The sequence below is a fragment of the Cricetulus griseus genome, chromosome 3, assembly GCF_003668045.3.
Source record: "Cricetulus griseus strain 17A/GY chromosome 3, alternate assembly CriGri-PICRH-1.0, whole genome shotgun sequence".
Classification (NCBI taxonomy): Eukaryota; Metazoa; Chordata; class Mammalia; order Rodentia; family Cricetidae; genus Cricetulus; species Cricetulus griseus.
The window spans coordinates 274,025,752-274,040,575 of NC_048596.1; the positions used below are offsets into that span (position 1 = coordinate 274,025,752).

The 14,824-nt window shown below is 40.9% G+C and overlaps 1 protein-coding gene across 11 annotated transcripts in view; it reads right to left on the reverse strand.

Annotated features, from left to right (window-relative positions):
• Positions 1-769: 769 nt before the first annotated feature.
• Positions 770-14,824, reverse strand: part of Uimc1 (ubiquitin interaction motif containing 1) — an 82,138-nt gene continuing 68,083 nt past the window's right edge. For 9 of the 11 annotated variants that reach the window (XM_027409830.2, XM_027409831.2, XM_027409832.2 and 6 more), the window contains 5 exons: positions 10,778-10,847; positions 5,876-6,053; positions 3,209-3,272; positions 2,189-2,231; positions 770-1,221 (listed from right to left, as the gene is read on the reverse strand). In XM_027409830.2, the coding sequence (XP_027265631.1) occupies positions 1,023-1,221; positions 2,189-2,231; positions 3,209-3,272; positions 5,876-6,053; positions 10,778-10,847 (554 nt within the window). In that variant the 3' untranslated portion in view covers positions 770-1,022. The remainder of the gene's footprint in view (positions 1,222-2,188; positions 2,232-3,208; positions 3,273-5,875; positions 6,054-10,777; positions 10,848-14,824) is intronic. The other 2 variants (XM_027409836.2, XM_027409835.2) reach the window with 2 other exon arrangements.

Genomic DNA, 14,824 nt, shown 5'->3' on the forward strand with positions numbered 1-14,824 from the left:
AACAGATAACTGTGCCTGGTACCCCCACTGGTAAATCTGCTTTTAAAAAAAAAAAAAAAAAAACTGCATAGGGGCTGGAGAGATGGCTCATCGTTTAAGAGCACTGACTGCTCTTCCAGAGGTCCTGAGTTCAATTCCCAGCAACCACATGGTGGTTCACAACCATCGTTATAAGATCTGGCGCCCTCTTCTGGTGTGCAGATATACATGGAAGCAGAATGTTGTATACAAATAAAATCTTTAAAAAAAAAAAAAAACTGCATAGAAACTAATACAACAGGGTTCACTTAAAATTTTCAGGGGAAGCCAGGTGGTGGTGGCACACACCTTTAATCCCAGCACTCAGAGGCAGAGGCAGACAGATATGGGTGAGTTCAAGACTAGTTCTACAGAGCTAGTCCCAGGACAGCCAGAACTACACAGAGAAACGTTGTCTGGAAAACAAAATTCCAGGGGAAGAATGGCAAGTTTCATTTCTATTTTCCTGGCTTATAATTCTTAACTGGGTGAGTGCAGCAAGATAAACTTATAGGTCACTAAATGGAAGAGATAACAGTAAAGTAGTGGGATTCAACACCTTTGGCGCATTCAAAATGATGCTGGTTCAGACAATGTTCAGAATTGTGCAGTGCAGTTGAAATGAATGGGGTAGTATGTCAGAGATTAGCTATGAAATTCATTCAGGAACATATAGCTTATGAATGAAAAACTACTTCCTCAATTAAGATATCCCACCCCAAAGCTCACAACAGAAACATAAAGAAAAATCTCCATTTCATACAAACATAGATAAATATATTTAAATTTTAACTATAAGCAAATTCAAACAGACTTGTAAAACAGAATACTATTCACAATCGTCTGAATAGATTTTATACAACATAAAAATCAGGATGCTGAGTGGGTGCTGCTGGTGACAACAACAGGGTCAAAACTCTCACAACAAACTAGAGACCATTATAATTAATGAACACGACCAACCCAGCAATAATGGTTCTGGTCATCCTCCAGTCCCAAGAAATTCAAGATTTTCTCCTCCTTCCTCTGCCTGATTTGGTCCGTGACCGGAAAGTAAATTGGTCTTTAAAATCCACTAAGCAATTTGTGGCTTCTGAAACAGGAACAAAAGACTTGATGGGAGACTCATTTAAGTTGAGCTGTGAGAGGGAACTCTGCGTCTCTCCACTGCAGCTAGCCTCTTCCACCTCTGGTGAAGGTATCCTAGACAGAAAGAAAACATTCAAGTGAGACACTGTGTGTGTGTCTGTGTGTGTGCCTGTGTTATGTCTGTCCAGCTCTTTACATTTTTTATTTTATGTGTAAAGATGTCTGCATGTATATCTGTATACCACATGTATACCTAGTGCCCTTCAAGGACAGATGAGGGTGCTGGCTCTCCTGGGACTGGAGTTACATACAGATGGTTGAGGACACACACCATGAAGATGCTGGGAATTGGGCCTGAGTCCTCTGGAAGAGCAGCCAGTGCCCCCCCCCCCCCGAGACAGGGTTTCTCTGTGGCTTTGGAGGCCGTCCTGGAACTAGCTCTTGTAGACCAGGCTGGTCTCGAACTCACAGAGATCCACCTGCCTCTGCCTCCCGGGTGCTGGGATTAAAGGCGTGCGCCACCGCCCGGCTTGAGCAGCCAGTGTTCTTAAGGACTCAGCCATGAACTCAAAGATCAGTCTGCATCTGCCTCACATACTGGGATTAAGAAGTGGCCAACCATGCCTGGTTTTACAAAGCTGGTAAGCACCAAGGATGGGCCATGCACTACAGTGGAGGCTTCAAATATATTAGTACACATAATTCCTGTAATATTCTAGCCATGTACGTTGTACCACTCTGCTTCCACAGATGAGGCTACTGGGTAAATCACATAACCTAAAGCCATGGAAACATGGAGAGACTATAGAGTCAGATCCAAATTCTCAAATCTAATAGAATTCAGGTTTGGATGGGAATTTAAAAAAAAAAAAAAAAAGAGTAACTTATTTAAACATTAATACAGCTATCCAACCAATTCTTAATGCAGATGTAACAGGACCAACAAGTTAAAGAATTGCATTAGTTCTACAGTGATTTCTATTTTAATATCTTAACTATCATTCTACACAAAGAATCCAGCGTCAGGCTTATACTTGCCAGAGCTGCTAACTGACACACTTCAGTGCATACCCCAACTTACCTGAAGGTTCTTGCTTCTGAAGACTTGGTTTTTTTCTCTACACCTGGAGAGATAAAAGTACTAACATTAGCAGTCAGAGCTTCTCACTGTCTGGTGCTTTTCATCAGGCCTATTCAAGTAGCTCAGATCTCCAATCCTTAGAGCAATGGAATGTGAGCATTAGCATCCAGCAGGCTCAGCTGCAGGTGAACACTTCTGAATGAATCATTCAGATCCAGACTCAGGCAATAAGGGCTACCAGGGGAGATCTGCCACCCGAGAGATTCATGACCTGGACCTCTAGGAGGAGGATGTGAGACAGGCTCTTTTTACAGTCATCACAAAGCAAAACAGATTTGCTTGGTGGTAATAAACTATTGTAACTAGACAGTAAGCAAAAAGTTACTCTTCAATTTGCATTTGGTAAATTTTAACAATAGCAACTAATAGGAACAATAGCAGCAATAGCAACTACCACTCATCAAAAGCCTACTAATGCCAGGGAACACCGTTAGTGCTTCACTAGATAATCAATGCAATCTCTGAAGTCAGTATTACTAATGCTCCTGATGAACCTACTCTAAAGTCTCCCTAAATACTACCCACACAAAGAGGGATTACTTCCTGCAATTTCTTAGGAGTGTAAGTTGGGACACTAAGCTAAAGAAAGGTAACATATGAATGATTTACAAACATTCAGAAGAGGCAGTAATGTCTGCATGTGTGGTCTTCCATAACTGTTCCTGTAGGAGATCTATTTTCTGGCAGCATGTTTTGCAATCTGGAACAAGCACTCCCCAGTTTAACAAGCAGTCCAGACTCTAGGCTTTATAATGCATTACAGTAAACCTATGATAGGTAAGACAAGGTATCTTTTCATCCTTCCTTGGGAAGAGACAGCCTAGGTTGAATTTCAAAGGCTGGCTGATTGGCTCAAAGAAACTTCACTTATAATCCCCAACATTCAGGGGAAGGCTTCGACTTGCTGTCTTCACTGGAAGGCCTGCACAGAAACCCAGAACATTGGTCTCAGGTCTTCACCTGTGCTCTTGTGCTCAGACTGTTCCAGGAGACTGAGCAGTCGACCTCGACCTTGGCCTTTTTCCTGTGACAGAGAAAAGTAAGAGAAGCATTACTTCACATCAAGACTTAAAACACGATTTACTTAGTGTTGTGGAATCATCTTTTTGTACAGGAGCACAGCTTTCCAGGGGTGGTGCATACCATTAACCCCTGTGAAGAAGTGTGCCTCTGATTGGTTTAATAAAAAGCTGAATGGCCAATAGCTAGGCAAGATTTCCTGGCAGAGAGAACACTGGGAAAAAAAGAAGGCAGGAGATGCAGAGCAAGCAGGATGGGCAGTCTGGAAGTAATAAGGCCATGAGTCAAAAAGTATATTAATAGAAATGGGTTGATTTAAGCAATAAGAGCTAGTAAGAAACAAGCCTAAACTAAGGCTAAGCTTTCATAATTAATACAACTTTCCGTGTCATTTTTTTGTGAGCTAGTGGCCCAAAGAAAAGCCTGACTACAAGTTAGCCCAGATCAAATCTTTACCAGAAGAAAAATGTGGTGGCACAGCTGGTACTAGATTTGTCTTTGCTTTGTAATAAATGAGAACAAATTAGAAGAACAGCAACTGTAATAAAGGGGTTAAAACACTGTATCAGGAGCACAGCTTTCCAGGGGTGGTGCACACCGTTAACCCCTGGACTCAGGATGCAGAGGCAGGCAGATCTCTCCAAGTTCAAGGGCAACCTGGCATACATAGCAAGTTTAAAGCCAGTCAAGACTACACAGAGAGACCCTATAAAAAAGAAAAGAAAGAAGGGAGAGAGGGGTTGGGAGGGAAGGAAAGAGAGAGAGAAAGACTCAAGGATTGCTTCAGCATCAAGTCAAATCCACAAATTACATTAAAGAAGAGCCTTTGGGCTGGAGGGGTGGCTCAGGGATTAAGAACATGCTGCTCTTTCAGAGGCCTGGAGGTCAATTCCCAGAACTCACTTGGTGGCTCACAACTACCTGTAGTTCCAGTTCCAAGGACTCCTAGGCCTCTGGCCTCTGGCACCCTAGGGGAAATGGATTCATGTACATACCCTCACACAGACACATACACACATATACATAACTAAAATCAATAAAAGTCAAGACTAAAAAAAGGAACAGCTTCTGCCCTATGTTAAATTTGAGGATTTTTTGTTTGTTTGTTTTGGGGGGGGTGGTTTAAGACAGGGTTTCTCTGTGTGGCTTTGGCTGTCCTGGAATTTACTCTGTAGACCAGGCTGGCCTGGAATTCACAGAGATCTGTCTGCCTTTGCCTCCCAAGTGCCTATGCCACTACCATCTGGCAGGAAATTAATTTATTTTTTTAATGCTATCTAGTAATCCTTTATTTGAATCAGTCACACCCTCCAGTCCATACTGGTTTATTTTTACATAAGAATTATTCCTGCCCTTCCTCTTGTTATTTCGTCCTCTCTCACTCTTCTCTCCTCTCGCTCTCCCTTCGTCTCTCTCTTCAACCCCCCTTTTGCTCCCCCCCTTTTAATAAACTCCATGGTTAATGAAAAGAAAGAAAGAATTCCTGGCTGAATATTTAACATTGCAAAATACAGAGCATCTTCAGTGCTCCTCAGAGTTGACTGATATTTTGATTTTCATTATCACCAGTGCTAAGAACCCTGCTTCACATAAACACACACCACAAACTGACAGGTATATGCTTAAGGCCATTTCAGAAACTGATGGAAATCTGTCTTAATCCCAAGCCAAACTGCATTACAAATTTTTTAGGCAACCCACATTAGCAACTCAAATAGCAATTTTTAAAATCAAACATTCTCACAAAATACAACCAAAGATACAGTAATTTGCCGGGCGTTGGTGGCGCATGGCTTTAATCTCAGCACTCGGGAGGCAGAGGCAGGTGGATCTCTGTGAGTTCGAGACTAGCCTGGTCTACAAGAGCTAGTTCCAGGACAGCCTGCAAAGCCACAGAGAAACCCTGTCGCAAAAAACAAAAAAACAAACAAACAAAAAAAAGATACAGTAATTTGGGAATAGGATGTTGTCATAAAAGTGACTGCTATGAAAAATGGGGACCTGAGCTTGGGTCCCAACACAAATTTAAAAAGCTGGTCCCAAGCAGCTACAGCCCTAGCATGAGGGTTGGGGTAGATAAAGGCAGATTCCTGGAGCTAACTGGCTAGCAAGTCTACCTAATCAATAAACACCAGGTTCAATGAGAGACCTTGATTCAAAGGATAAGTTGGGCACCTGGCATAAACACAGGTACTTCCATGGTAAAACAATATTAAAGGTTATGCTTTCCATAATTAAACCATTATGTTTTTATCAGAGTAGAAACTTTACATGTACTGTAAAAAGCACAGCAATTAAAACTGCCATAGTCTTGAGTCTGAGTGGATGAGTTTGAGCCAGCATCCTTAATCTGTAAATCTCACGTCCAGTGAGAGATCCTGTCTCAAAATAGGTGGATGATTCCTGAGGAATAACACCCAAGTCTGACCTCTGGCCTCCATATATAAATGTGTGTGACACACACACACACACACACACACACACACACACACACACACACACACACACACCCTCACCCTCACAAGCACAAATCTTGTATGAAGATAAACAGGAAAAGACAGACAGGGAGAACGGACAGACGGATGGAGCTTTTCCTCAGGCGCGTACCTTTGGCTTCCTCAGCCGTTGCTGCTGCTTCCCCTCCACAGTTGCGCACACTCTTGTCCTCTTACTCCCTTCAGTCCCAGCCCCTCTGTCGCGCCTTGCGAGCTGGAGACAGGCCTCTACATGACACTGATACTCTCCAAGTGGGACCAGGGACTTACATAGGTAACACTTCTCCTTCCTGGGTAATTAGAAGAGGAGTGGGGTGGGAGGGAAGGCAGTTTTAAGATCTGCTTTTGCCTCTGAGCTCTAGGAATGTTTCATATTGTCTTTTTACATCTCAAAAATGTCTGCAGAGGAGACTTGTCAGCCAATGCAGATTCACTCAGTGGGATCACCAATAAAATTAACCCTCTGCCAATCACAGGGACTAAGTGATTAGCAGTTTTCCCTGGCTGTGTCTCTGTACCCTGCTGCTGCAGCAGTGGGATGGTAATGAAATCAGCTCTTCTACCTATCTCAAACAATGCTGACTGCTCCTCTGATATGAAACAGTCTGTCAAACTCTTCTGAAATTAAGTTAATCGTTTCTTCAAAGAGAAGTTAAAATTTCGACAGAAAAGGGAGTACTAAAAGCATTAAATCAATAGTGAGAGTTTTACCATAGTAGATGGATTTGTTTGGTTAGTAAATCAAGTCTGTCTATATGCTAACTTCCTTAACACTATAACCTGATGCATCAAGTAGGAAGTTACTAAAACATGTGGCTCTGCCAGAAGTTTTTGCACAATAACATAGTTACTGTTATCTTTTTTATAACAAGTTGTTTAGAGAAAGGAAAGAGTGTTCTTGATGTATCAATGAAGACAGAACTGTGGGAGTTGGTGAAAAATACTTATTAACTATTTTCTCGGTGGTCAGTACCTTTCAACATAATTTCTCAATGAATTCTTCAGCTCTCAAGATTGTTACAGCTAATAAATACTCATAGCTGATTCATAAGTTCATCTTAAACTTCCTCTTCTGACCATTACTGTTCAGTAACTATGGCAAAAGATTTGCTCTATAGAAGATTTTCTCTGAAGGACAATAAAATAACAGAAATAACATCTCAAACTATTCACTTACCTGGAAGAATGCAAGTAAAACTCTACCTTATGAGAAAAGTTAATCTAGGGAAACAGTAGATCTTCAAAGGTTGTCAATTATTGCAAAAAGCACTATTAATTCTTACGATTAGATTAATACAAAAGTAATTTTGTTGTCTGCACTGTTGAAATTTGTCATTTGATAATGACATATACTCTTAAATAAACACAATTATGACGTACATCATTTTAATGTGCATTTCTCACTTTACTGCTTTTTGGTAATGGCATATTACTTGTTATATTTATTTTATAATATGGAAATTGGGTAAAATAAAAATTGAAGCAGTCTTCGTATTTGGCAAAATAGGTGGTAAAACAGCTGAGGCAATTTGCAACATCAACAGGTTTTCGGCCCAGGAACATACAGTACAGTGGTGATTCTAGAGCCTTGAAGCTAAGAAGCTTAGTGGTCAGCCACAGGAAGTTGACAAGGAACACTCACTGAAGCTAACTCTCTTACTCGACTCAACAAGTTGCCAAAGAGCTCAATGTGAACCATGCATGCTGTTCAAGCATTTGAGGCAAAAAACTGGAAAGGTGAAAAGGTTTGATAAGTGGGTGTCTCATGATTGAACTGGAGGGAAAAAAAAAGAAAATTTAAATTGTTTTGAACTATAATCCCTCTTATTCTACAGAACAACAAACCATTTCTTATTAAGATTGTAACATGTAACAAAAAGTGAATTGTGCATGACAACTAGTGATGACCCACCAGTTCGGTGGCTGGAAGGAGAAGTTCTAAAGCACTTCCCACAGCCAAACTTGTACCAAAACAAGGTCAGGGGTAACTAGTCAGTGGTCTGCCGTTGGTCTGACCCACTGCAGTGTCTAAACCTAGGGAAACAATATGTCTCAGACTTGTGATCAGCAAATTAATGAGATGCGGCACTGAGAACTATGGGGCCTGCCATCAGCACTGGCCAACAGAAAGAGCCCAAATTCACCTTTAGGACATCAGACCGCGTAAGGCACAACCAACCCTTCAAAATTCTGTTTTATTTATCTGGCCTTCCAATCAACTACCACTTTTTCAAGCATCTTGACAACTTTTTGAAGGAAAATACTCTATCATCAGAAGTTTGCAGAAAATGCTTTCTATGGGGGTTAGCAAGCTAGCTCTGTGGATAAAAGGCACTTCCCTCTCCCCGCCACCTCTTTCCTCTCTCCTGCTGCTTCTATACCTGGAGGCTGGTCTCCCCCCTCCCCTTTCCTCTTTTTATGATCCCTTTCCCTAATTTAAAAAAAAAAAAAAAAAAAACCCTCTGGGGGGGAAAAGAAAATACTTGTCACTAAACCTGATAATCTGGGTTCAATCCCTGGGACCCACATGAAAAAAAAGGAAATCAGCTCCTACACCTTGTCCGCTGATCTCCACACACAATTTGGGAGGTGGGAGAGGAAGAAAGATACTTTCCAAGAGTTCCTCAAATCCTGAAGCATAAATTTGTACACTACAGGAAGAAACAAACTTTTTTCCAATGGCAAAAATGCACTGACTATAAAGGTTTCTATTTTGATTAATAAAGTGTGGTTGAACCTAGTCATGATTTAGAATTCATGGTCTAAAACCCCAGTTCCTTTCGACTAAACTAATGTATGAGACACAGCAGCACTATAGGGAAGACCTGGACATTTAAAATCAAGCAGACTTTGAATCTGTTACTGTTGGCCATATGACTTAGTTACAAATAATTTACTTTTATTTGGGAGAAAAAGAAAGAAAGAAAGAAAGAAAGAAAGAGAGAGAGAGAGAGAGAGAGAGAGAGAGAGAGAGAGAGAGAGAGAGAGAGAAGGAGGGAGGGAGGGAAGGAAGGAAGGAAGGAAGGAAGGAAGGAAGGAAGGAAGGAAGGAAGGAAGGAAAATTCGCTGAGGGCATAGTTCAGCAGCTGCTTGCTTAGCTCATGCAAGGTCCTGTATTTAATTCCTAGTACTTGAAGGGGCAGGGGAGGGGGGGAGGAAGAGAAAGAAGTCTATGCCACCCACTGTTTATTATACAGTTAATGAAGTATCTACAATGATGACAGGCATATGATATCAGGTGCTCATTAAACAACTAATACTTTAAGTGCTATCTCAGATACATCTTATTAGATGCTGAATATAAACAAAAATGAAAACGAGTGTCTGCACCTGAATAGTGTCTTGTCCAAGAACAGTGAGATTGTAAACAAACTTAAGCAATATGAGGATATAGTCCAAGAGGTCTATTAAAGCAAGATCCCAGAGAAGGAAGAATTTGTTAGTTGTACTAAGATACAGCTAGATAGCAATAGGGAGTTCTGATTTACTATTATATAGTGGGGTGGTTACATTTTAACAAGCTAGAAGACAGAGTTTTTAATGTTTTTACCACAAAGAAATGATGAATGAATAGATGTTTAACCTGATTTTAAGTATTACACAATGTACACATGACTCAAACATTATATGAGACTCCATTAACTTGTACAAGCTTAATGAAATTTTCATACATTAGTTTTTAAAATGGAGATCATTATAGAAAATCATAATGTCACAACACAGAGAATGAATGACTGTGGGAAGCCCAGCCCTAAATATAATTCCTGAACCTAAGGCTCAGGGAACATCATGGAAGACAGGACAGAAAGATTTTAAGAGCCAGAGAAAGGATGGAGAGACGGATCAGCAGTTAAGAGAACTGACTGCTCTTCCAGAGGTCCTGAGTTCAAACCCCAGCAACCACATGACGGCTCACAACCATCTCTAGTGGGATATGATGCCCTCTTCTGGCATAAATGCATACATGCAGATAGAATTCTCATATATATACCGGTTTTACAAGACAGGGTTTCTCTGTGTAGCCCTGGCTGTCTTGGAACTTACTCTGTAGACCAGGTTGGCCTTGAACTCACAGAGATCCGCCTGTGTCTGCCTCCCGAGAGCTGGTGTTAAAGGTGTGCACCTCAGCCACCACCACTGGGCCAGAGGAAAGAAGTCTACTGTGAGACTGTGTTTCCTAAAAGCTACATCTATGATATCTCAACAACATATGACACCACCAACAGACATGGTAAAGTAGAAGGGGGAATCAGTCAACTAACAACTACTTAGAGATGGAGAATTAGTCTCTCCTAGGGATGAGCCCCTAATTGGTTATCTAACACCAGTGGTCAGCCTAGAAACCATATACATACAAACAACACTAAACGTACTCAGCAGGTTGTATTTATGTGTGTCTGTGTCTATGCACAAGCATAACAATAACAATCAAAGAAGAGAGGACATGAATTTAAAAGGTAGAAAAGGGGGACACAGGCAGCTGGAAAGTGGAAAGGGAGAGGGGAAAGTATGTATATATTTTAATGAAAAAAACCAACCCTGAAAACAAAAGTTTCTGCCAAACATCTCACGATTCTACATACTGTTAGAAATGGATTTGCTTTCAGGAGGCAGCCTCTATACCTGACCCCTTCCTCAAAATGTGCTCTCTTAGTCAAGCTACAACCCACACCCCAAGGAAGTCTTCTATATTGCTCAACCTCTTGCAACTCAATTTCTATATAACATTGCAAAATGTTCACTGCTTCCCCAAAGCACTAAACACCAATATATAAACTCAAAGGAAACAGAAACCCAAGAGCAGTTCAGAAGCAGGATCTTTTTTAATGTATTGAAAAGGAATAGATGGGAGGGGCACTGAAATAAACTGTTAATAAGAGAAATACAGGCTTCCAAACAATAAAGGAAGGACAGACAACCAAAGAAACACATGGTAATAGGAACTGGTCTCTTCACTCTGTCCAAGTAATGGTGTGTTAGACAAAAACTTGATGAATGCATTGTGCCTACTTACTTGTTGTCCAGGGTAGTCTGTGTCCTACCATCACGCTTGTTCCTGGCTTCTCTTTGTCTCCGAGTCAATACTTTCCCATTTATAAAAAAAAAAAAAAAAAAAAAAAAAAGGAAAGAAAAAGAAAAAATTAGTAGGCAGTAGATTGAGGGTATAAAAGAAACAACATTCATATGAAGAAGCAGTTTAAAACTGTTCTGTTGTGTGGGGAAGAAGTCCCCTGACTAGAAAACCACAACCTTTCTAATATTGAAAACAACACTTGTGACCAAAACTGCCAGCCAAACCATGAGATCTAAAAATCCAGTTCAGGCCAAGGAAGGTTTCTGTGTATAACCTATACCTTAGCAATCAAGGAAGGGACATATACATTCCCCCACCAAAATTCTGTCTAATATGAAACATATTCCAGTAGGTACTCTATGAAATGCAGTAGTGACAGCTACAAGTGAATACCAATGGGCACAAACCCCAATCCTTACAAATTCCCCTGCATTCCATTAGTAAGTGAGGAAGGTTACAACAGGGAGCACAGCCGGTCTCTTCCACTACACTAGGACCTTTGACTTCTACTAGGTATATGGGTTGAGTACAGGTGATGTAAATGTTTGTTATCACATCAAAAGATATCTGCTTATAAAATCATAGTTCCTCTTAATGACCTTGCAGGTTATTTAATCAAGTGTTTGCTAGTCTTTGCCATAAAAATACTAAACATTTCTCTTCAAAACATGCCTTCTTTGCACTTAACACATCACAGAGAGTTTAGAAAACTTAGAAATAACCTAGCCTGTGAATCACTTGAATTTTCAGCTTGTATAATCTGGGTTACACCATCAATTGAATAAACTTCAATTAGGTTACAATTAAGGACTTGCCACACAAGCATAAGGACCTGAGTGTGATCCCTAGCACCCATGTAAAAACATCTATACAGCAAGTTCCAGAACAGTCAGGGCTACACAGAGAAAGAACCACCTCTCTCCCCCAGGTGAGCTGTGCTCACATTTCTGTTGTCTTCATGTGTATGAAGGTATGTGTTTCTTTTTCCTTCTTCTTTATTTCTTTTCTTTTATTTTTCGAGACAGGGTTTCTCTGTGTAGCTTTGGAGCCTATCCTGGCACTCGCTCTGGAGACCAGGCTGGTCTCAAACTCACAGAGATCCGCCTGCCTCTGCCTCCCGAGTGCTGGGATTAAAGGCGTGCACCACCAACGCCCGGCTGCTTCTTATTTATTTCAACACAGGGTCTTGTTATGTAAGCTGTTGGTTTCACCTTGTATTCCTGACCTTCCTGTCTCTGCCTCCTCAGTGCTAGGATGATACTGCCCTCAAACCCTGATACCAGAGTTGAAGTCCCAGAATAGGACCCACACTGTGGAAGGAGAGAACTGATTCCCACTAGTTGTCCCTCTGGTCTCCACATATGTGGTAGGATGATCATGCTTCCCCTGCCCCCATTCAAATATGCACCCATACTACTCATATATAAAATTGAATTGAATAAATCCCAAAGTACATACAACATGGTAAAACATATAAAGGTCTTCTGAATTACTCAGAGGAGGGTCTCTAGGCTGATTAATCATGCAACTAATTTAATCAGAGATTTGTGTAAAGGCTGCCTTCTCTCACCTTGGGCTTCAGTCAAAATTATTTTTCTCATCACAAGATTTTCACTTAATAAACTCTTATTCTCTCAGGTGCTAGCTTCAATAATTTTATTGTATTGATAACTTCTAACTCAAAAATATAAGTCCTTATAATTCCTCTCCCCACCCACCCCCAAAAACCCCAGACATCATTGGGTCCATTTTAACAATGGCACATTTAAAAGCTTAGAGGTCTCAAGCTTATAAGTTCCTCCTCTGGAACATGATTTATGATAGACTCCAAAGCCAGGATTGCAATGCTAAAGACCCCTTGTCCCTGCTAGTAATTTTTAAGTTTAGAAATAAGCTTGCCTATTGTTTATTTCATTGTGATACTGGGTATTGAACTTAGAATCTCATGATTGCGAGACAAATACTCTAACACTATGCAACATTCTTAGTTTCCTTCTTAAGAGGAAATAATAATACAGTATTATTATTATTATTATTATTATTATTGTGTGTGTGTGTGTGTGTGTGTGTGTGTATGTGTGCATGTGTGTGTATATATATGTGTGTGAGTGTGTGAGTGTATGTGTGTGTGTGTATATATATATAAAACTAGTTTGCCTTGTGCCTAGTTTGCTCAGTATCTTTCCTCATAAAATCAAAAATATTCTTGCAATACCACCACCCTAAAGAAAAGTTTATACCTTGAAAACAAACATTACATTTATGTAGATATGAAAGTCCAGAAATATTAGATTTTTTTGATTCCTCAATCTATCATGCACTGAATAACTTAGAAGTTGCAGAAAAAGTAACTGATCTAATTCTTACTAGTCCTTATATTTATAACTCAATTGATGTTTTTTGTTGTTTTGTTTTATTTTTGGTATATAAAACAGGCTGAGGTCTGCCTGCCTCTGCCTTCAAGTGCTGGGATTAAGGGTGTGCTGGGCCCCAGGCCTAGTCCTCAACCATTTCTTTTGACTTCACACCCAACCCTCAATCATTTCTTTGACAGCTTAAATTTTTGTTTAAGCAAATTGCCATAGTGTTTTGTTACCTGTCTTTTTTATTATATTGATCCATTTATTTGTGTGTGTACATATGTATGTGCACAGTCAAACGTGTGGGTACATTTGTAGCATTCAAATGAAGGTTAAAGGACAAGTGCTTTGTGGGAGTTGGTTCTGTTCTACCATATGGATTCTGGGGATTGAACTTAGATCCTTAGGGTTCACAGCAGCACATTTACCCACTGAGCCGTCAACACTGACACTAAGGTTTTTTTGGTTTTGTTTTGTTTTTGTTTGGTTTGGTTTTTCGAGACAGGGTTTCTCTGTGGCTTTGGAGGCTGTCCTGGAACTAGCTCTTGTAGACCAGGCTGGTCTCAAACTTACAGAGATCCACCTGCCTCTGCCTCCCGAGTGCTGGGACTAAAGGCGTGCGCCACCACCGCCCGGCTGACACTAAGTTTTAGTTAGGGTTTTCATTGCTGTGAAGAGACACCATGACCATGGCAACTCTTCTAAAGAAAGACATTTCATTGAGGATGGCTTACAGTTTCCAGCTTAATCCATTATTGTAGTGGAGAGAAACAGGGCAGTGTGCAGGCAGACATGGTACTGAAGAGGTAGGCAACAGGAAGTGAACTGTGTACTGGGTGTAGTTTCAAAACCTGCCACCACAAGGTGATACACCAACAAGGCCACACCTCCTAATAGTGCCACTCCCTATGGGCCAAGCATTCAAACACATGAGTTTATGGGGACATACCTATTCAAATCACCACATGTTATATGTGAAAGACTTTAGTTTGCTGAGAGAAAAAGTTTTGAAAGATTTTAGTTCACAGAGAGAAAAAGGTTCCCACAGGCCTTGGCCCATTACCAGGAAGCTGGCCCCAGCCCCGGGCACATCCTATGGTTTAGACGGGGGCGATCGCCAACACAACCCTCTTTGGGTCACACCTGGCTGGCCAACAGACAATCAAGGACTTTTCAGGGTACGTGCTGTGGTTTTTCCTTTGTAGAAAAGCAGGCCACACCTGGGTGACCACTCTAACATGAGATCATACTTTGTAATCAATCATTTTGTGCCCCTTGCCTGTATGCTGATCTGCGGTTTTTTTCCTATAAAAAGGAGCTTGCACCCCATGCTGGGGTGTGCAGCTTTCCCGATATTGCTGACACCCGAATGCTCATTCGTTCAATAAACCCTCTTGCTTTTGCAGCTCTTGGTCTGGTTTCTGAGTCTCAGGGGCTCCTCGGGATCCTGAGGCCCTTAGGGGTCTGGGGGTCTTTCATATGTAAAACTTTAAAATAACTTTTTTGTTTTTACAATAGTAGAAATGAACTTGGGGTTTTATGCATGCTAGGCAAGTGCTCCTCCACTGAACTGCACTTTTAATTTCTAGACAAACTCTCACCAAGTTGCTCAGGCAGACTGACCTTG